At 48.6% G+C, this 22,767-nt stretch overlaps 1 protein-coding gene across 1 annotated transcript in view; it reads right to left on the bottom strand.

Annotated features, from left to right (window-relative positions):
* Positions 1 to 352: 352 nt before the first annotated feature.
* The window catches only part of FRAS1 (Fraser extracellular matrix complex subunit 1), a gene marked incomplete at its 5' end in the record, with an annotated part of 109,381 nt that continues 86,966 nt past the window's right edge, over positions 353 to 22,767 (bottom strand). The window contains 25 exons of the mRNA XM_009701218.1: positions 353 to 937; positions 1,983 to 2,129; positions 3,291 to 3,496; positions 3,816 to 3,982; positions 4,717 to 4,833; positions 5,568 to 5,727; positions 5,901 to 6,008; positions 6,628 to 6,778; positions 8,173 to 8,387; positions 9,185 to 9,345; positions 9,744 to 9,976; positions 11,026 to 11,301; positions 11,488 to 11,675; positions 13,021 to 13,221; positions 13,901 to 14,057; positions 14,507 to 14,712; positions 15,651 to 15,798; positions 16,186 to 16,346; positions 16,665 to 17,009; positions 17,957 to 18,203; positions 18,663 to 18,825; positions 19,273 to 19,432; positions 20,531 to 20,681; positions 21,931 to 22,044; positions 22,320 to 22,547. Coding sequence (XP_009699520.1) covers positions 353 to 937; positions 1,983 to 2,129; positions 3,291 to 3,496; positions 3,816 to 3,982; positions 4,717 to 4,833; positions 5,568 to 5,727; positions 5,901 to 6,008; positions 6,628 to 6,778; positions 8,173 to 8,387; positions 9,185 to 9,345; positions 9,744 to 9,976; positions 11,026 to 11,301; positions 11,488 to 11,675; positions 13,021 to 13,221; positions 13,901 to 14,057; positions 14,507 to 14,712; positions 15,651 to 15,798; positions 16,186 to 16,346; positions 16,665 to 17,009; positions 17,957 to 18,203; positions 18,663 to 18,825; positions 19,273 to 19,432; positions 20,531 to 20,681; positions 21,931 to 22,044; positions 22,320 to 22,547 — 4,995 coding nt within the window. The remainder of the gene's footprint in view (positions 938 to 1,982; positions 2,130 to 3,290; positions 3,497 to 3,815; positions 3,983 to 4,716; positions 4,834 to 5,567; positions 5,728 to 5,900; positions 6,009 to 6,627; positions 6,779 to 8,172; positions 8,388 to 9,184; positions 9,346 to 9,743; positions 9,977 to 11,025; positions 11,302 to 11,487; positions 11,676 to 13,020; positions 13,222 to 13,900; positions 14,058 to 14,506; positions 14,713 to 15,650; positions 15,799 to 16,185; positions 16,347 to 16,664; positions 17,010 to 17,956; positions 18,204 to 18,662; positions 18,826 to 19,272; positions 19,433 to 20,530; positions 20,682 to 21,930; positions 22,045 to 22,319; positions 22,548 to 22,767) is intronic.

Here is a 22,767-nt window from a genome sequence, read left to right as displayed (position 1 = left end):
GCAGGGCGGGAGCAGAGGGTCCCCACTGCTCTCCCCCGGCTGACACAGAGCCACCCCTCCACGCCGCGGGGGGACACAACATCCCCACGATGCTCCACCACAGGCCTGGGCCTCCTCTGCGCCGCCGAGGGCGGTGCTGGGCTCCAAGGCGGTGCTGGGCTCCCCCGGGGAAGCGGCAGAGCCAGATCTGGAGGAGAACGCTGTGCAATGAGGCAGCTAGAGGTAAGCTAGAGCCACTCCTCCTTCTTGCAAGAGTATAAAAATACCAGCATAACTTTTCTCACCTTTTCTTTTTTGGATTTTTTTTTTTCAATTTATAAAAAGCCTTTACCAAACCAAAGCGTGCGCTCTGTTAAACTTCCGTTCCGTCGTGCAAATTGCTGTGGACTTTGACTTCCAAGTTCACCTGCTTCACCTTCCTGCCTTTCCCCTCGCAGACGCCCCTGGTTTCCCTCAATATATTAACGTTCCTCACGGTGCAGTACCGGCTGTCCGCGGCCTTCTGGGCACTCCTGGGCAGCTCCACCTTGGTGTTCAGGGGATGCTCCTCTGGGGCGGCTCTGGCAGCCTCCCGCTTCCTCCGCAGCTTTCGACACTTTCTGGTGAGGAGGCAAACTCCGGAAAGCACCAGCAGCAGCAGGGTGACGGCAGCGAAGGCGCTCCCCAGGGAAGCGCCCGTTTGAGATAAGGAGGCTGCGACGGCGGCTTCCTCCCTCTCCAAGATCAGCGACTTCATGTTGGTGCCGTTCTTGATCTGGTCACCTTCATTGTCATAGATTAAGGAGTCATCCAGCATCAGCCTCCCGTTGCCATCGACCAAGTCCCTGCGGCCGCGTTTCCAGCGGTGAGCGAGGGATCGCTGAACGCGAGGACCTGCCATGCTCTCTGGGCCGATCACGTAGATGACTTGAAGGTACCACTGGTGTCCAGCTTCCACCTTTAAGAAAGGGAAGACGTGCACACAGGAAATTTTAACTACAGCTTTTAGATTAAGTGGTTTTGGTAAGTAAAGGTGGAGCTGGCTGCATTTTTTGTCCTGTTTCTTGACTTATGCAAATGTCAACAAAAAAGCTCAGTGTGTTTATGAGCACCTGCAATAACATTTATCACCAAGTGAGGTGTTCAGTCTTGTTGTCTGTCTTTGGCAACTGCAATCATTAATTCAGGAACATTAATAATATGTTTTTAAAGAGCTTCTTTTCTGAGTGCTTTGGGGGGGGAAATCTTAATCACCAGAATAAATTCATCATCTCCATTTTCTGTGCTGGAGTTTGCTTCTTAACTGGCTCCACTGTGAATTTCTGGTACAATCCTAGCAATGCCAAGAAGCCCCTTAAGCAAACAGAGGTCACTGAGTTACAAAGAAGGCCTCTCTGGGGAGGGACAAAAAAGCCCAGAAATCAGGATATAAAATTCTACCCTCAATCGAGAGCTTCCTCTCTGTCCCTCCCGTTTCTGCCAGGATCTGCTCAGCTCCCCCAAGTCTTGTAGTTGCCAGCCTCCGCACGCAGAGAGGAACCACAACCAGAGGTCTCCTGGCCCTGTAATTGGGAAGGGGTGCGGGGAGCCCTGAGTTGCGGCTAACCTCCGTTGCGGCTACCTTCCGAGGGAGGGACGGCACCATTTACGTGCTCCGCTGCTGAACAGGGACTCTGAGCTCTCACCTCACGTTTACACCCAGGCAAACCAAGGAGGGGCCTGCCACAGTACCATCTGCAAATGCAGATGATCACGAGTACGTGAGGCCACCTCGCTTCATGGAGACCATGCTGCAGCTGGGTGTGGAGACAGCGCATCCCACCATGCCATCAGAAAAGTTGGCTGAGGGTTGCCGTTAAACTGCGGAAGGCTGCAAGACCTACCCTAGCGTGAATGTGGTTTCTCTAGGCAGTGTCAGGCCCAGAGCCTACAATTCACAAAGTATTTGGGACATCCTGGCCAGAGAAGTTAGTTTTGGGCTACTGATATCACTTGGTACGTACCTTGTAGAGAGCATCCACCTTGAGAGTAAATCCATCGACTCCGGGCATGCTGCTTACCGAATGAAACTCAGACAGTTCGGAAGCAAAGTGGGCATCAAAAGGCACATCGTGGAAATACTTATCCGTCACTTCTGGCTGGTTTCGGTCCTGGAAATCAGAGAGGAGTTATGAAGAGGAGCGCGTGCTGTCACCTTTCCGAAGGGAAGCCAGAAGCCAGGTCACTAAATAACACTAGCTGCAGAAATCGAATCCAAATGACATCTCCACACCTACATGTGGGCATGGACATCGCTTTGAATGCACAGCTTACTGCACAGAAACTATTTATGACCTATATGGTTTGCAGACACTTCATACTGTTTTAGCACTGATTGTGTCAACATTAGGTTTGTAAAGCTGAAGACTGGGAGAAAAGTTTAACCAGCCTGCTCATGCCAAACTAAGCAATACCATTAACATCACCCTCCTCCTGTGAGTGGTAACGGGGCTGTCAGTGAGGACGCTGGCAAATGTTAACCCCAAAGCACGTAATAAGAGCTGAACGCATCTTGGGAGCTAATCATAGATTTATACAAGAAGAATTTCTGTGTAACTGGTAAATAAATCTTTCTTTATATGATGCCAGTCCTGTTAATTCCAAGCCATAGTATAGGCAGAGATCAAGGGAAATTTTAAGAGTTTGGTACATCACTTCTTTTTCTTCTTAATTTGTGGTTTGTGTTTTTTTTTTTAGACTAAGAAATACTCATGGATAAAGACTGAGGACAAACTGATCTTGTCTTCATGATTTGCACCTGTCTGCCCAGTACTGCAAAAAATCCATCACATTTCACTTCTTATCCCTTTGCAGTCAGAATCTGTTTGTAGTTGGGGGAAAAAACCAAACAGAGAGCAGAAGCAGAGGATGGTTTTGCAAGCGCTTCAGACCCCTCACAGACGAGGGGAGCATTTAGCACAGGCACCACGCTTTACTCTGGCTCTGGTTTTCTGTGGCTGCACAAAGGTGCAGGCGCTGGGAGGGCGGCAGTAGCTGCCAGGAGATTCTGCAGGAGGTTGTGGGGTTTGGGGGTGCCTGGGGAAGTCAAACAGGAAAACAACAGTGCTACGGCATCTGGGACGGTGAGAAGATGTGGACTGAAATAGCTAACATGAGCTAAATATCAATATGTGCAACCCCTCCCCACAAGCAGGAAGGCCATTTAGTTCCCAGGTCTGTTAGGTCAGCAAGGGGCCGAGAGACCAGGCTTCTCTGGACACGATCACACACAATACTCAACATCGTGGTTTTGTCCACAGCAGAAAACTTACCAAGAGGAGAAATCGGTGTTTCAGGTGCTTGTTGGGTTGAATACAGCCATACTGGGGCCCCTCGTTATAGACGGTGCCCGTTGGGTCAAAGAAAGGCACATAGCCGTCCTTGCCCGTACACAGATAGACTTTTTCCAACTGCAGTTTGTAAGCAGCGTTTAGGTTTTGTTCGGGGTGCCAGAGCACGCGGCCGTAGAGGATTTGCCCTGGGAATGTTGGGAGAAAAATGGTCAGGTTAAATTCTCCAATTCAACAAAAGAACCATTGTTACAGCCGAACGATGCATGGCTCTGGGTTTTGAAGTGTTTTGATTTGTGTGTGCAGAGGACAAAATACCGTGCCAGAGCACATTCTTGTCTTGTCGTGCTGTTACAGGGCTGTAACATGCTCAAAATGCCATGTGTTGCTGTAATAGAGGCAAAGCCAAATCTGGGTTTTACTCTTCTCGTTTGGAGGAATGGAAGTTGTGAAGACAGAAACATTAGGTACAAGCAGAAAGGGAAAGAAAAAGAAAATAAATCCTACCCTTTGAAAAAGCCCCTTTGTAATCCATTTCTGCCAGAGACATTTCGGATTTGGTGGGATCCATCAGAAACACCTTCTCATTGTTACAGAGCTGAAACTCCGTGTTTAGGGAGTAGACGACAGGAACTGGGCGGTTTGTCTGCTGGAAGGCAATCGGGATCAAAAATCTAAAATTGGGACAGGACAGGAAAAAGGAGAGCTTTAGTTCGGATGCATCTGAAGTTACACACTGGTGACCTACACAGTCTGCTTCACTTTTCTTCCCTCCTGCTTTACTATTTATAGTCTAGCAGCCTGTACCACGGTGGTATTCAGTCCAGGGTGACTTCTTGCCCCTCACCCAGCCCCAGTTTTCCAGTAATGGTGCAAGGCTCTGCACAACCAGCTGAAGCCTCCTCCCAACAGGTTTGATTTTCTTTTTGTCTGGGGACAACCAAAGGCTACGCGGGCTCCTGCAGCCCCGAGGCTGAAAACCGCTGGCCGAGACGTATGACAGCCCAGGACAGCCCCTGTTCTGAGAGTTGGGAGTCCATAGTCTTGCTGGATGTGACAAAGGAAAGGCAGGCATACAGATGAAGGCAACTTTTTTAAAGAAAGTTTCTTTTTTTTTTTTTTTTTTTAAGAAAGCAAAGACACCTGCCTTGTGCTCAGGAGTAACAGACCCTGCCATGCTACCGATTGTCTGCAGCACCCCGACCACCAGCCCAGCCCAGCAATCTTTCACCACCCTGAGCAGGGACGGTCTCAGTTGCAGGGGGACTCCTGAGCCAAAAGGGAGGTTCCTCCCCTCCTCTTTTCCCTTCCCGCTCCTGTTGCAGCCTGCCACATGCCTGCTGGGACCACACAAACAACCCAAATGGGCTGAAACTGTCCTGCTGCCGTGATGATGGGGGCTCCTTACCGCTCAGGAGCGTGAGCCGTGCAGGGCAGGGGCTTGTCTCCAGGCTCTGTCCACGGCTGCGTGGGCTGCACAGTACAGGGGATTAAGAAGATGGTGTACTCTCCAGAGTAGTCCTTCCTGGGAACAGACAGGAGACACCGTGGTCACCAAACAAGATTCCAAGTTGTTCAGCCGGCGGATGTGTTTGCCTAACACCCACCATTCTCTAATGAGGGTAAGCAGGCAAGAGAAAGTTCATAGCAGGACCTCTCCCTCGCCCCAGAAACATCCATCTACTCCAGTAGTTGCAGGAGGGACACATTTGACCTGTGGTGTTTAACTTGACCCTCTGTGCAAGGAGCACAGACTGTAAGAATAAACAGTCATAGACAGAACTAATAATGAAAAGGAATTTTTTAAAAAAGTGAACCAAATATTTCTAGATCTTAATCAGTCGTGCTAGGACTGGTGGAGGTAGATATATTAAGTCAGTCGTGGACATGAAATCCTGCTTTTAACTTGCAGACTGCAAAACAACCTTGAAGACATTGTCACCACTAGCTTAATTGCTAGAAAAATGCATTTACAAGGAGATGAACTGATTTTTCCCTCTACTTACACAACCAGTGCAGGAGCGTTTTCAGCCCTGACAGCGGCTCCCTGCGTGCTCTAGCTCTGAGCCCTTGAACAAGGCTGGCTCCTCACCACTCCACACTATCGCTGTGGCTGCTGAAAGGGCAACCGGGATTGCGCTCTCAGGCCTGGATTTGAACCTGCTCCGCCGCTGCTGTTAACTGCGTGCACATCCATTGCTTAAGAAGAACATTGTGCTGTGGGAAGCTGCTGGAGGTGGCTGAACCTGTGGTCCTCACCTGTTATAGGAGCTGGTTGCTCTCCAGAGCTGGTAGGGAGAGTCAAAAGTCTGAGCGCTCCATAGCAGCTGCAGGTCAAATTCGATCCCTCCCAGGTGGTCTGGAGTCATTAAAAAAGACTTGACATCTGGCAGGCTGTGGTGCTCCATTACAAAAAGCCCTGGGGTGAGGACAAGGAGGTGACAGATAAGGCAGAGGATGGGGAGACCCCCCACTGCACACCTCAGCACAGAGGGACTCCTTGTGAGAAGAGGGACTTCTGCTACCTGTGTTTTCAGAACAAATCTGTATTTGGTCGTTGGTTTCTTCCTCTACCAGGACTAATGCTCTCACCTCTGAACTTGGCCTGTGTCTTGAACTCGATAACCAGCCGGCCATCCTCGCGGATGTAGATCCTGATTATCTGCAGCCGGGCTGAGAGAACGCTGTCCGTCTGAATCCCTGCACAGTGCAGCAAGAACAAAGTCACTGGGGAGGCCACACAGCACAGTCAGTCCTCAGGTGGGCTCTGTCAGCCCCATGTAGCTCCAGAAGTGTTTCAGAGCGCTCCAAAAAGGCACGGTTTAATTGGGATCATCCTCCAGTGAGTCCACTATACGCTTCTTCCATTACCCACGCGTGCCACCTAAGTCTCACTCAAGCATAAAGGAAGTAAACGTACTGAGTTGCCCCCTATGATTAGCTTATGGATGTAACTTATTTTACATAATAAATTGGAATCACTGAAAAGTGTCGGAGGAATCACTCCAAATACCCCACTGGGAGCAACCTCTGCCTGGCTGAGGAGACTCTGATGAAGAAAGAGAGTGCTCTTTTCCTGCAGCACTTTCTGGGGCTCAGTGACAGCTGTTCCCATTAACAGAGAAAGGCTGGGGGGAAATGACAGGCCCCTCGCTACGCTTACACAAACGCAGGCATACCTGGACTCGGCCTGCATGCCCTTTACTTCAGCAAGTGCTACCCATGCTCAGGACTGCGGTGGCAGTGCAGAAACTAAGAAAATGGAAAAAAACAAGAACAAACCAATTCTCCTGTACCCCTTCAAATGCCTCAGACCTACCTGTTCTCCAGAGAACAGTGTCGTAGAAAAAGGAGAACTCCATCTCTGTGTGATGCTCAAGAGAAGCCCAACCTCTCGGCGCTGTCACGTAAATATAGGACACATAGAGTGGGACGTGGACTGTTAAGAAGGACTGAGCAGAGTCCCGTACCTGTCAATAAAACCCCAAAAAGGTGGTTACACTCCTTCCATGGGAGAGCCACTGGCCCAGACTCACAGCACCCACCGCATGTGCATTGTGCTCTGCAAATGGGGAAAAAAGCCAGAGTACCTGCTACAGAAGGCTCCTTTTTAGTTCTGGACCATGGATATCCAAAACACAGGGAGGATAATGTGGGGACCAAGTATCTCCAAAGCAATATAATGTCATTGCTTCATAAAGACTGAGCATTGTTGGCAAACAATTAGCTGATTTGCAAAAAACTCATTGCCAGACTGCCATTTGAAAAATAATAATGAATTGCTGGCAAAAGGTATGCAAAGCATAGAGTGCTCCTCACATACTACAAAACGCCTACAATTAAGTCAGAGACAACTGACTGAACATCCTTTACCTTTACATGTAGGTAATTTAGACAAACCTGCATTTTAAATAAGGGTAAGTGCTCAAGCACACTGGTGTCGTGGTACAAAAGGAGCTGAGGTCACATCTTCACCTCAAAACTGCCCCAGTTTCCAACTCCATGAATTAAAAATAAGCAATTCTGCTCGCTCAGGACTGGCCCTAATAGTATCTGAACTACCAGAGCTCTCCGGCTATATATACACCATTTATTATCTGCAGAGCGCAGCTGTAGTCTGCGCGGCCCTGAGAGAGCTCGGAGACATTCCAGACTGGCTGGTGCCCCTCGCCACGTACTAAATTACGCAGTTGTTCAGTTCAAGCAGATTCTCTGGATTTGTGCAAATAAGTGCAGCTATAAAAGGAAAGTTAATAAAGTATTCCAGACTGGCAGGAATTAAAAGAGATGGTGTTGGCCATAACATTCTGACTGGGAATTTAATAAAAGAACCTAACAAAGATGAGATATTCACTTGAGTGGGATGTACGTGTATAATCCATCCATGAGAGGGCAGTGAGACACGTCTAGTACCAAAAGCCACAATTTTATAGAAGAACATTTTTGGCTTTTGGTCTGCCAGTCAGTTAATTAAGAAATTACTTAAAAATTCCCATGACCTCGCTCCACTGTAGAGTACAAACTGCTGTGCTTCTGCTCTGTTCTTTGCTCAGTTATATTGGCTATGAATACAGTCAAAATTGTAAAAGAAGAGACCACAGCTGAGAATGCTTTCTATTTCCAGTACATCCTTGTATTTAAAAAAGATATTTTACTGGCACTCTGAAGATCAAGAGAATAAAACCTATGCAACCCCAACAAAAAGAAATGAATTAAGAGTGTTTCACAAAGCACTGTTCTTTTCAAGGTAAAAGGGGGAAAAAGCCATGCTCCAGTTGTACAGAGCAGAGCAGCAAATATACAGGAACACAAAGTGGAGCTTTGTCTAAGAATTGAGAAAGATCTGGATTATGTAGCACCTCACCTGGAAGTCAGCGGTGACAGAACCTCCGCAGACATCAATTAATTCAGTCATGTCGTAATAGGCATCAAAAGTCCAAATGCAGCTCTTCAGGTTGAGGTGCTTATAGAGCTGGATCGTCTTTGGCTCTCTCACTGTGGGGTCAAACTGGTACGGGCGGTCATAGCCAGGACCAAGAACGATGCTGTCATAGGTCACTTCATCCAGAAAGCCTGCCTCTGGGATCAAGAGACATCAGGACACTGATCACTCCAGATTTTAAAGAGTCTGAGGCCAAGTACTGAGATCCCGTTTTTCACTCTCAAATCATGGCAGTGACTTTTATTATATTAGGGACTTAACAGGCTCCTCTCCCTTCATTATCCTAGAGGTCAAACTGAATACACACAGGTCTTCACAGGGGAAAATGTTATAGGAATGGGGTAAGAATCCTAAAAACCAAACTTATGAGCCTATTAATTAAAGGCTGAACTTATAGTTTAAGAAATGCAGAACAGCTTGAGTATGAAATGAACAGAATGAAGTACAACAACCCCCTGCCCACCATGGAACAAGCAAAGACCACATTACCCTGAGTGTCAGAGACACACACTGCCTTTTTTCTTTGGCTCTGGCATTTACTTCAGCAGTGAATTTGCTTTTGCTCCTTCTTCTTGCCACGTGGGAGACCACAGTGACACAGCCACAGTGACCCACTTTCTATGGATACCCCTCTAACCGCACAGGTATCACAAGACAGATTTGAAAAGCAGAAAATCACCAGCACGGTGTGAACCCACAACCTCCTCAAACAGAGCAATGCTGCTTCACCCCATTATCTTTTAAACATTCCCATGCATCGCATCTCATCTTCGACGGGGCAACTCTGTTCACTGCTGTTAGTACAGGAAGATTAATTATTATTTACATAATGTCAGGAGAGCCCAGAGGGAGACAAAGTCTTCTTCTCTGCATTTCTTTACTGGCTTCTCCCTACCGCCCAGTTCAGAAAGCAAAGGCTGGCTTCAAAGATTACCTGAGATGCCTCTGAGGTCTCTGATGGTGACCAGGTTTGAGCAGACATGCTGGTGCCTGTAGATAGACTCGGAGAGAAGGAAATGCAGATTGTGCAGCGGCAGGGTGGAGATGAGGGGCAGCATGCCATCTTGATGGGGGATCTGCACCGAGATGTGGATTCTGGAACAAACAGGGGATGAGACAGCAGAAAAAAACCAGCCTTGGCAGGCACAGGAGCCTCATGCATTACCCCATGCCTCACAGCAGTGCAGCACAGACAGTGTGAGCCTGCTAGTGGCAGCCTGGTATTTAGTTTCAGCTAGATTTCCCCATCAACACATCTGCTCCTTAAGTTGTCCCATCAACTCCCATCTCCTCAGGGGAAGGGCACCCCCTCAGCAGAGCAGGGTGCGAGGAAGAGAGTGGGAGCACTACTCCGAGCACCCTATGCTGTTCGGGAGGGCACGCTGCATGGAGGGCTGGGGTCTCAGACACACGTTCTCCTCTTGACCCAAGCCAGCTCCGTAACCCCAGGAGCCTGGTGAAGGACTGCTCTCACCCCTTCTCCAGGCTCATACCTGTTGGGATGCTCCTTGTGCTTGACATCCAAGTACTTCAGAGTGGCAATGAATGACTGTGCCTGGAAACCTCGGGCTGTCCCTGCCACCACAGGAGTGTGACAAATGGCACTGTCTGTGCCTATGGTAACGATGTTGCTTCTCAAGGGGGTCCCCACATGGCCAGCCTTGTCCACAGCCTTGGCCACACAGCGCACGTGGAACCGCCGGCTGAAGTAAATGCTGTCCAGCACCTGCAGGGAACGAGGAGGGAGAAACATGCATGTGGGTCAAAGACACCACCGTTGCAACATCTGACCGTGTAGCAAAAGCACTTTTTCGTGGTGCTTTGAGGCAGCACAGAGGTGAGGCACACGCAAATACAAACTAGAAGCACGTGTGTGCCAACCAACGTCCGCTTGGCCACTTGGGCATGCAGGTGTGATTGGCCTCTTGTTACCCAGGCTGCAGCAGATGCTCCAGTTTGTCCGTGCTTTACAGCTTCCAAACTCTGCCCATATACTGAAGGGACGGGAAGAGGGAGCCTGAGCTGTTACAATCTGCCAGGCTCCATCTGTCTCCTGCCACCAGGGATTTACTGAAGTGTCTGAGTGCTCACAGCTACTCCCCATGTCAACAGAAGTGGTGCTTTTAGCAGGCTCAGTGAAGAATGGTGCTAAATTTTCTGAAGCCAAAACAAAAAAATAATCCCCAAAGAAGCACCCATATGTCTCATGCCAATTCCCAAATCTGAGGAGACTTTAGGTTTTAATTTCTGTGTAACTAAAGGGTGCACTACCCACTGAAAATGTCTCAGTCTCATGCATGAGTAGGCATGGTCTAGAAGCACACCTGGATGCCTGAGAAGAGCTGAGACATCACAGTTGGGAGCGCCTGGGAAAAGCCCCGAGAGGAAAACAGCAATTCTGTTTGGGGTGTAGGACGTGATCAGTCCAGGGACAGAGAGGTCTCAGGCCACACATGGAGCAATGCAGCAAAAGGAGCGCCTGAAGGAACAGCGGTTACTAACTTAAGCTATGCCCTTCCTGCAACCAGAGCAGGATGGAAAGAAAGCGGACAATCCCACAGCCAAACCCTGGTCACACAGGTCACATCAGCGCGCTGAGCTCTTATTCAGGCACAGCCACTTTTTCAGGTGTGTGACTTTTCAGCTGCAGGAACGCAACCAAATTTCACACGTGGGCGATCACACAGTACACAGACTGACAGAGTTGCCCCAAGCCCTCGCTGACTTATGCCACGCGCTCTTGCAGCTTCACCCCGCCGGTACCCAGCCACATACCTTATGGTTGACGCTAGTGAATGGTGTGTTGTCAGTAATGGTTTCAAAAGGTGACCTGGCCCCGTTTCCATCCGTGGGGGTTGCTACTTCCCAGCTGAACTGTATTGAAGACTGGTTGATCCCAGCCTCGCTGCAGCGTTCCTTCATGACCGCGTACTTGGGGAAGTGAGGGTCACAAGGAGTGACACAGATGAGCGGATATCCTGGGGAAGGAGATTTCTTAGCACCGTCCTTGGTCACTTCATCCACTCGGTCGTAATCAGCCAGGGTGACGACCTGTATGGATGCAAGACGGCAGTGTTCGTCTGGGGCTGAGGGGAGAGGCGGAAAAGGCAATCCTTCCCACACACTCCAAGCCTGCTACACCATTGCAGCTCTTAATTTTATTTCAGAAGCCCCACTGGGGTTTTCAGTCTGTACTTGAAGGGTACTAAATCACATCCATTGCAATGGGCAACTTACCACGGGAGGTGCCGGTAGAATCAGGCTCCCTGCTGCCTCCTGATCCAAAATGGTCACTATTGCAGTGCTGGTATCTCCAAGAACAGCTTCCACTGGATCATCCGGACCCAGCACCAGAGAGAAGGACTCGTGCCACTCCCGGTCTTCATTGGACATGATCTCTACCTTAAACATGATGTGGTTCACACCTGTGAGAGGAAATGGAAGAGAAACAGAGAGAACTCGATTCATCATCAGATACTGCTCTGTTGTTGTCATAAAAAAACCACACAGCTGGTCTAGGCTATGACCACTGGAAACATTATGATAAAATACGCATTATAAATTTTATTTCTGCTCATTGCTACTAATAATTTAGCCCTGTCCACACAGGAGTCTATACATAAAACTCCAGCTATGACACCTGATCCAGTCGATCAGGTGATAGATTTACTAGCAGATGCCATCTGAGGATTAATAATGCCTGTCTTGTATTAGCTGTCTGTAGTAAAAATCTACTATCCAAAGTACATCCCCACCCCTGCTGTGAGCATCTCTGGTCTCTCCCACACCCGTATGCAGAACTGTTCGGTGAGTGCTTCTTGGTCCAGCAACATGGTCTGAGCTGTTGCACTGGATCCTGGAGGATCTCTGCTGAGCCTTCCATCCTCTGAAGACCACTTTACTCTTGCCTGCTAGATGGTAGTGCTTCTTCCTCTGTTCTGATCACTTTTCATTTAACAGTTCAGACTTTCTGTGTAACAAAATTATAGCTACAGCAGAATGCTGGGCTGCAGCCCAGAAGAGTCACACTTTAAAAAAGACCACATACTAAGTGGTCTATGTAGTAGATTTAAAAATCATTACAAAAAAAACCAAAAACCACCAACAGAAAAAAAAACGCAAACAAAGTAAGCCCCAGATCCTTCTCATCCAGCAGGGTATTGTGAAGGGATGAAATGTTGTACAGAAGACAAAACATGGCAAGATTTGGCATGGCCTTCCCATTTTTCCAAGTGCCAGCAAGCAGAAAGCCTCAACCATCTTTCTGTCTCCGTAGGCATTTACAGTCTGCTCAACAAAAAGCTCACCACCTCCAGGCTTTCATTCCCTCCTCCTTGAGCTGCAGCTTGGCACTTTGCTTATTGAGTGGAAAGGGCTGGTGCTCAGAACACCAGCGTGTTTGAACTGAGAACGATTAGGCAACCAGAAGGGGCGAGGGGAAAGGACATGTCTAATGCAAGGAAAGGGGAAGTCCTGCACCCCACCTGTAACACACTGAAGAGCTGGACAGGTGTTTCTTCCCACAAAGACTGCGATGAACCCAAGATTAAATCAAATTTAAACCCCAAAATCTAAGCGTATATTATGCCTTCTTACAGCTAATGCAGTTCACTTCACTGGGAGCAGTTAGACCTGTGTTGTGTTGTAAACGTCATGCAAAAAGTGTTTTTTTCCAAATCCGAATGTTTCCCTTCAATGCTCCTTTCTGATATACACAAAACGTCACTGGTCATGCCACCACCTCTAACCTGCCCTCCAAGGACGCTTTACCTGGGCTGAATTTGAGCATTCGACTCTTGGGATAGTAATCCACGCCGGCCTGAGCTGAGCCATCGCGGGTGCTACAGCGCACTTTTGAGGTCCTGTTCTGATCCCCTCTCCGGACCACCTTGATATTTAAAACAGCAACACCCTCTGGGCCAGGCGGCTCCCGTACTTGGTACGCAGCTTCTTCAAACTCAATGGTGGGTGCTAAAGAAAACAGCAGTGCAGAAAAAGCCCCTGGTTTGCACACCAGCTGACTGTTTACAATGAAGGGCATTCAGCAACTAGGGTGAGCTAAGCTCAGCTCCTTTTAGACTTTATCTACACACCTTCAGAGCAAGGGGCTCCTCAAAGCAGGGGCCAAAACTACAGCTGTAAGGGTTGGATGTGAATTAGGGTAAGGGGTGGGGCAAAACCCAACACATGTATTGGGTACAGAGGATGGCAAACGATCCCCATCCCCTGCCTCCCAATGAACCACATGCCCTCGAATCCATGCCACAGGATGATGCTACAGCCCCCACTGGCAGTCACACCAGAGGGACCCGGCATCCCTCTTCTTCCCCACAGACCTCTCCAGGCTGTGGCACTGCGGAGGCAAGGCAACATCTCCCAGGGGAAGCACAGCAACTCCCTGGGCAGCTGCAGGGGAATGGAAAATGGGACAAATGGTGGGTTCGAGCCACTGCTATTCAATCCCTCCCTTAAGACCTGTCCCGTGGACAAAGCCATCACATCAGTGACCTGCACACAGAGCTGTGACCATGTGACTGAAGGCATTCACATGTACTAAATTAAATTGCAAACTGTTGATGAGACTGTGCTGACTACCTTGGAACGGCATCTAACACTTACAAGTACATCCTTGCTGAGCGTTCTTGCTTACCATCTTCGTCATTGGTGACAGTTATGGTTGCCATGTCCATCTTCCCAATCCTAGCTCCACTCCAATGGTTTCCAAGCGGGCTACCAAGATAGACCTGGAACTGCTCTTCTGGTTCAAAGGCAGAGTCATCACTGATAGAAACACTGCAGTTCTTCACCTAAAGCCAAGTAAGCAGGCAAAACCAGCAAAGATTCATAAATCTGATGAGGCTACTTGAAGGCCACACCGTACTTCGCTAATTAAAGAAACACCTCTATTTTTAAGGCTGCTAACTTCAGTGTAGACAAACCACACAGTTACATGGTGAGACACAGCAGTGAAGATACCTACTTCCACAAACTGACAGCTCTTTGCTACAACAATCCTGAGTCCTACTGACACAGAGGTTTTGCATTTCACGTTTCAGTCAGTTTTATCACGAAACAAACAATCCCTTCAGAGTCATGTCATATTTCCAGGACCAGAATAATTTGTGACTTTAAACATCCGTGAAAACAGTTTGGACAGCCTCTGTCAGCTCTCTCTGACAATGCAGAGTTGAGGAGGAGATCTGAACCTCTCCCATCAATGGTTCTTCGTGCTCCCTATAAGCCAGGTTCGGCTTACCTTCTCCCCTTTCAGGAAAGTGATGCGAGATTCCTCTGCATCTCTCCTCTCCACAAAGTCCTCCATGACCTTTGCTGTCTGGCTCCGGGTGTAGCACCTGACAGAGGACTCATAGCTCAGGTCCCCGGTGCGGAAGATGGGGATGTGCAGAGTACCCTCCTTCTCCTTCACCACGTATGCATCGCTGGTGAACTGCATGCTTGGTACTGCAGGAGGTAATGAAAAGAGTCAAGCAACATTGAAGCTTCACAGACAGACAGGAGCTAATTGAGGCACATACACCCTGGGAGAACTGCTGCATGGAGTCTGACAGCCAGAGAATAAAATGGCAGCTTCACAGTGCCTCAAAACAGCATTTGGTTCCAAACTAACAAGTGACTGTTGCTGCCATCAACCCTCTACAGAGCACAGGATCAGGAGACCCTGCAGCGCTTCAGAAAGAAGGCATGTCTCCTTGTCACCTCTCAGTCACCGAACTCCAGCAGTTGATGAAGCTTGTTCCTTCCCTAACATTTTGGTGCTGTTGCAATGTGCTGGAGGACGAGGCAGGGCTGGTGGTACAGGGATGGTGTGTTTGTGGAGCATGTCAGGAAGGGATCATATGAGGACTCAGTAGTGTAATGGATGCTATGTCTCAAAACATTATCCTACTGTCTGTGGACAGACACAGAATGAATAGCTTGCAGCAAAGAGGGCAGACCTCAACAAAAGATACAAAGGCAGAAATGATTACAGACTACTACAAAGTTAGATTATACGGTGTGTGCCTTCTTTAGGCAAGCAAACATGCGACGTTAAAACACAAGAGAAAGTAAACATGCAGTGAGAATTTCTCACATAGTAAGCGGGACTTTGGCCCACAGAAAGCATGAAACAAGGAGTAAGCTCTGAGCAGAGGAGGCAAAGCATGGCTGAAAGTGAGGGCACACTACAGGAAAATTCATTCTGCACTCCCAAAGACTCCAAGCTCTTGTGGACAGTCAAGCATGGAAAGAAACAGGGCAGCCAAATGGAATGAGAGGATCCCAGGAAAATAGGCTAAATCCAGCCTAGAAATAACCTAACTTGGACTAGTCTCCTGTTGTGTGGAGGTGCTAAGGAAGAGGCTAGGAAGGACCGGATAGAGCTCCCATGGATAACATACCATCTTGGAAGATGTCATTAACGGCCACGATTGCTTGGAAGGGCTTTGTCAGCTCAGCTCCCTGGGGTGAGCTGAGGTAAACAACAAACGTCTCCAGCCCTTCTATCACCGGGTACTGCGCATCGTCCAGGATTGTCAGAGTGCAGAACTAGAAAGAAAGCAGAAGTCCTGCTTGTAGAGGTGCAAAGCTGTCAGCCTTGCCGGCACTCACATTTGGGTCTCTAATGTAAAGTCATTATGTCAGGACTTTTCTGAACTCATTAATCAATGGAAATTATGTTCTAGATAAATCCAGCATATCCTTTCAGAGAACAGACAGCCATCTTTATCTTGGGAGAGGTGGTCTGACTGAATCATCTCTGGCTGGAGCACTGATCAGATCTGAGTCCGTGCCTAGCAGATTCATTAACAATTCTCAAGAGGTCCTGAGAGGATTTCCAAAACAGGCAAATGGCAAATACAGAGTATGCACATAAGCAAGAGAGAACTGTCACCAGACGGAGCAGACTCATCAGGAGTCAAAGTTGCTCCTCACCTCTTCTGTCTTGCCTGGCCTGAACTCTATTTTTCTGGAGCTGGGGACATAATCGATTCCTGGGCTGGCAGATGGAGGGTCTGACGTCCGAGTGGCACACCACACCGAGACGGGGGTTGACAGATCAGGTCCCTGTCGGAGGACTGGAATCTCAATGTTTCCTGCATCACCAGTTGCACATGAGAGAGAACCAAGATGAGAAAGCAACCACATACCACAAACCCACGCCTTTCCCTTCAGCATACCCTTCCCCCTTCACCACTGCTCCTGCACCCAGCACAGGCTATTGCAGAGAAGAACCCCCAGCCTTCCCTCAGGGGCAGAGGGAGAACAGAAACCCTCTGCCGATCTTTTACAATTCTGCTGCTGTGCCCTAAGTCGCTCCTTCTTGTAGCTCTTCCTGGTGAAAGCATGCTTTCACGGTAAGCACCCCAACGCGGCGCGGAGCAGCCCTGGGGGAGCCCCCTGCTAGTCTTCACCTGCAGACTCGCTGACGGTAAAAGTGGCATTCCCCAAGAACACTGTGGAGGCATCGTTGGGACCACCGATGAAGACGCTGGCTGAAGCCCGGCTGCCAATGCGTGCATTATCTGAGGCATCGGCCAATACGATCTCAAACTCCTCTTCCTCTTCATATTCACTGTCATCGATCAGCATGACATCACATGTCATCATGGTGACACCCGGACCAAAAACAATGCGGCTGTCATCCACCATCCCCCGGGACTTGAAGTCAGAGCCAGATTCCAGCATATAAAGGCTGCTTCCCTTGGCTGATTTAGGGACAGTGTAGCAGACAGCAGACACAGTGCTGCTGGTATCCCCTAAGATGCAACAGAAAAAAAAACCATAGCTCTATGGAAATACTTTTACTCTATTTGGTGGAAACACCATTCGTTTAAATAACAAAGCAGCATTCAGAAAAGAGGGTGAGGAATAAAAAAGAACACTATCCCTGCTCCTAAACTTGCATACAAGCCAGTTTAGGTCTGACTTCCAGGCATACTCCAAATCTGGACTCTTGGTTACTATGATCAGGGAACAGGTGGTACTTGCCTATTAAAGAATATACAGTACAGTGATAGGGTCCACATCAAACACAGTATCTAGATCACAGAGAAGTAGCAAATAAATACAAGGGTTTGCTCCAGCTCATGCTGAGAGGAGAAATGAATCCAAAAGTAAGGAGCTTTAACTGCGTTGGTGAATCTTACAGCAGAGCTGGGAAAGATAAAAAAACCCCAAACATCTGCCTTGTGTTGTTGCTTATCATTTCAGTTGCGCCACAAAGCTACTTCCAAAAAATCAAAGAATCACCCCAAAATCATAAACAAGCAAACCCCAAGGAACACCAATTGTTTTGGGAGTCACTGTTATTTGCGTGCCAACAGGAAGCAGTTGTTTGCCTGAGCCTGGCAAAGGTATATACTGCAAAGACTCCCCCCCAGCAGCTTTGCAGTAATCCTAGCCACGTGATAAAAGACTGCAGGATACAGGCACTAAACTGCTTCTATTATCTATAAAGTAAAGAATTAAAATCCAGGCTCTAGCCAGCCACACAGACTCCACAGTCTGTCCAGAGGTGCTTCACTTCTCTCCGACCCCAGTTTAGTGTTGGCCACAGTCTCCAGGGCTCCCCATGAACCCTCTCTGCCGCACAGGTTCAGACTCCGCACGTCTTGCCCACAGCAGTGCCTGCGGAGCCACTTTTCTTCCTGTGACACAGAGCCCCAAGGAAGCACAGAAAGTCATTCTGCCCGGCTCAACCCACCTTTCCTTTCAACAGGAGCAGAGAGAAAACCAGCGCTCTCGCTGATGTGGTACGTCTTCCTGTCGAACTGCAGGGTGGGCTCGTCCTCTGTGTCAGTGATGGTGACTGTGGCCCTGGTGACGTTCCCCAGCAGAGCGTAGGCTGGCATGCTGAGCTCCACGGTGAAGCTCTCCATCCTCTCAAAGACGTTGTCATCGTTAATGACGATGGTGCAGGTCTTGGTGTCCTCCTGCTCCTCAAACTGCACCTGGAAGGCAGCGAGTGGCCTGCTCCCTTTGGACTGGGGTCTGAAACTTTCTGTCCTTCCTGCCCTACCCTTGCCGGAGCCACATACCCTGTGCCCAGGCAGCACCAGACACCAACCTTAACCAAGGATAAATGGCTGGCAGAGGTCAAAGGCAGCAGCAAACGCAGTGCGTAGGCCCCTACCCCTTCTGATCTCAGTCATGGTTTTAGCCCTTTGCGTGATCAGGACTGACATTTCTACTCAGGCAAGCCTGTAACATTTTTGGTCTGCCAGAACGCTGCTGCAAAGCGTATCCGCCAACATAAAACCCGAGACCCTCGTCCAAAAGCAAATAAACCACAAATTTTTAGAAAGGAAATACAGTCTCCTTTGTGTTTTTATCAGTTTATATCAGTTCTTTCATCTAGGCTTGATGGCATGCCTAGTCAGACCTTCCCTCTCCTGGTGTCCCCAGCCTACCTGCCCCGCGTACTCCACGTAGTCCTGCTGTCCTGGCTGTGAACCGGAGCTGGAGGTGGCCGTTCCCTGCTCTGTGCGGCACAAGACAATGGCGTACTGGTTGAGGTTACCAATCCGCCTCACGGTGACGCTCACAGAGCCTGCGCTCTCTCTGACGTTGTAACTGAAAACATATCAAGCAGATACAAATAACAGGCTGGGGAGAGAACCCTGTGTGTTTACGTTGATACTGAGTACCATAGACTCAGGCTGACTGGTGCCTCCACAGAAAATCTGAGGGACAACTATAATCGGGGATTTGGGCAGATGGCAGCAATTCAGCAAGCTGCTCCATGGTTTCACAGACATGACCATGAGTTCTCACTTCCATACCCACTGCTGTTGTTGTCCCCACTCCCTGAAATCAACAGCTTTCATGTGCTGCTACAGTGCACAGCAGTGAGACCTCAGTCCTGACAGCGTGCCAGTGAAACACAGGCAGAGATGATGGTAACTGCCCAGAACTTCATTTCCATGCCAAGGTCCAAGCACATGTTACACAGCTCAACCTGCCTCACTCCAAATAAGACCCCATCTGTCAGAAGAGAGCTGTAAACCCCATGCCATTTACCTGGTGGATGTAAAGCTGAGGAGGGACCACTGGACATGGAAGATGTTGCCACTGACCACACTGGGTTTGCTGTCCTTCACTAGGAACTGAAAGCTGTCCATGGTCTCCTGAACCTTCTCCTCATGCATCACGTACCGAATAAGGCCCTGGTTCACATCCTCTGCCAGGAGAAGACATCCAGTGAGCCAACCCAGAAATTCAATGGCAGTGTTAGTGATGAGCAGTGTGGAGACATGCATCCGCACGGTCGCTGGGATCAGGTTCTCCACAAGCCCTTTATGCTGCAGCAGCTTTTCTAACTTCCTTGGTCCTACCTGTGGTAGAAGCCAGCCTACAAGCTGTGACAAGACATCTCCTTGCCTAGTCTTTATCCATAATGGCTCACACTTAAAAATAAGGTAAATTTAAAGTAGTTTTGATGAAAAGCAAGAAATATGAGTTTGCTTGGGCAGCACATATTTCAGCTCTGTTCTATAAGCTGGCGTATCCTAACAGGGCTCCTTCTCACTGCTGAGATAGTTTGGGCTCTCTGACCTTCGGCAGTATAACATGTTTGCCAAGCTTCAGCCCTAAAATAGCGCAGGTCTCTTCCTTTTTTATATTTTCTTTTTTTTTTTTTCCCCCTTTTTTTTTTCTTTTTCTGAGCACACAGGAGGCCAGGCAGGGCTGGCAGGGCCTGATGAGAAGGGACAGGCAGAGCTGCTGCCTGCATTTGTACAGGACCTAATGCAGTGTGGCGCGAGGCTCTGCAAACTGCACTAGCAGAAATGCTAAAAAAGGCTGTGCTGCAAGTTCACCCTCAGCCTGCCTGGGCGAGTCTGGAGGGAGCAGCAATCAGAAAGAGCACAGAGGTGTAAGAAGCAGCTACTCCCTCACCTCCGCTTCCTCAGTCCTGCAAGAGTGAACTTTCCACACGTTGTTGACTCTGCAGTGCTGGCTAAATATCTACCAGACCTTGTGATGATTAGATTCACATGTAATATCTACAACTCCTCTTTTCTGTCCTGAGTCAAATCTCCAGCTCTAGCAAGTCTGCAGAACCTGGGTATGCTACAGGACACAGGCTGGCATCTATAAGAAATTACAGGATTTCTGCAACTGAGAGCAAAGTTCAATTCATATTTTTGACACAGCTTTGAGAGATTTGTCCCTTGTCTTCTCTCCTCCCAATATTTTTTTTTTCCTCCGCACACGACCTATCTTGACAAACTGAAGCAGCTGAAGGAAAAAAGCAACAGTATACAGCCCAACTCCATACCCTGTGTAAAGGTGGTTGCAGTTGTCCCTGGTTTCAGCTTGTTCTCCACATAACCATTTCTGGGACCACTTGTTATCTCATAGATCAGCTGTTTGTCATCTGTGTCAGGATCCGTCGTCAGTAATTCCTTCTTGGTGATTAGATTGGTTGCCTGGATTAAAGCCAAACCAAGAGAGTAAAACTCTGGAGATCCAGCAATGCAAGCTTGATTGACAGTTCATCCAAAAAGCCCAACCATGCCTCTGTCAAACAGTGCTCCATGAGGGAGAAGCTAGGGGATGTAAAAGCACGGAGCGGCCTAGAACGGACAGATGGCCCAAAAGGTGTTTGACAGCACAGGAAAGATTCAAATTCTGTCTCATATCTGTTTTGTTTAATAAAAGAAAAAACACTGTGACTCAAAGAAAAGCAAATTCAGAACAAGCTGCCCAGCCCTATCTAGCTGGGGCTAAAAGCTACGACAAATCTTTTGGTTTCACCTGGAAACCATGAACTGTGCTGATGCTCAAGTGAGGCTTTGCAAAAAACATTTGCAAACAGCCTCAGGTTGAAGGATTCACTCAGGACAGTTCATGCTGCTTTAGTGAGCCTGCACTAGGTTCTCTCCCAAATGACCTTGTAAAGATATGCCTCAGTTCCACCACATTTTGCTTTCTCTTTGAAAAGAAAACACCTTTAACAGCAGGAGAAAAAAGGAGAATTGAACTGCCTGAGGCTGCAGGAGTGCTTTTTCTGAAGTCAGAAGTTTGAGCCGAGATAGCCACTTCTTAATATAATTTCTTACTACAGTGGCTTCCACCCCTTTTTCCTGGGAAGAACTGAAGTGTTTCTTTGCAGTTAATGCTGAGTCCTCAAAAACAAGCACGAGAGAGAGTTTCCTGGGGTTTTGTTTGGACTTCAGCAAAACAAAGGCATGTCACAGCAAGAAATCTCTATACTACATTTCTTTGAAAGCCATGTATCTCTTCCATGGCTGCTGTGGCACATAATCAAGACTTCTCTGCCATCAGCAAAGCTGAAAATATACCCTGGGGAGGAGGGACAAGGGGCAGGATGTGTCCACCCAGGAAGGCAGGCAGGAACTGTACTGCATTGCAGAGCTCATGCAAGAGTCAAGAAGAGCCAGGCTTGATGGTCCAGCTGATGTAAGGGAAGGAGATGGTCCAGGAAGAAATTTAATGCCCTGGAGCCATGTTGCCTGGGGTAGCTAATGGAGCTGCAGGGCAGGCATCCCTGCACACCTCGGCCTTTCCCAAGATGCTTCACGGGCACAGAGGGACATCTGTTTTCTATCACAACACCAAAAATGCTGAAGGATCAGGATGTTCTCCTATGAAACTCCTTCTCCTGGAACAGCCTGAGAAACAATCTAAGCTGAAGCCAGCCAGGCAGGCAGTTACCTTGTCATCCATGTACTCCAGCCACTGCAAACCCAGGTTGGTGATGACCTTGGGTGTCCCATCATCCACAGAGACAATGTCCACTTTGAAGCGCTGTGGTGCTGCTGTCACAACCTGACAAAAGTTCATAGAGACGGCTGTTACTTTGGCAGTCATCCACCATATTACCAGCTTTGCTCCCTTGAACTCTGTTGGGATCAAAGTCCAGGGGCGAGTTTGCACACACAAAGGCTGGTACACTACGGAAGAGGCAAATGGCATCACATAACTGAGAATACTCAGCCCTTATCTTCAGTGGAGTGATAGTACTAAGTCTCCCCTCCTCTGAGAAGAGGTAGCTTTCCAGCAGTTATAGAAGGTCTCCCTGACATCCCTTCTCCTCCCTTTACCTTCTTCCCACCATCCTCCATAATGAAGAAGGGATTGGTCCCATCAGACACAGTGAAAGTGAAGCGATCCTTCAGCGAGTTGCTACCATCATGACTGTAGCTGATGCGGTTCTGGTAGATATCGTCCATCGTGAAGGTGGTGGCTTGGTGGTAATGCTGGCTGTTGCTGGCGCGTTCGATCAGGCCATGCCGGGGGCGCTGCACGACTGTGAACGTAATTGACTCAGCCTGCACCAAGGAGACAGTGGCAAAGCTGATGACATGACCCCAGGACCAGGACAGGCATGTCCTTCCAGCTCAAGATGCCTGGAGAGGGACTCTACGCCCAGTCAGCTTTCCTAGTACAGTGTTTCCAAGCAGGGGCTGAAATGCAGCACCACACACTGAATTGATTCACCCTGAGCCCTGCCCTGTGTTTATCCCTCTCCCAAGGTGGCTGTCTACAAAA

Source organism: Cariama cristata, unplaced genomic scaffold (assembly GCF_000690535.1).
Source record: "Cariama cristata isolate BGI_N322 unplaced genomic scaffold, ASM69053v1 scaffold12975, whole genome shotgun sequence".
Taxonomy (NCBI): Eukaryota; Metazoa; Chordata; class Aves; order Cariamiformes; family Cariamidae; genus Cariama; species Cariama cristata.
Note: the sequence above shows the minus strand (reverse complement) of the source record. Positions and strands in the feature narration are given on the sequence as shown.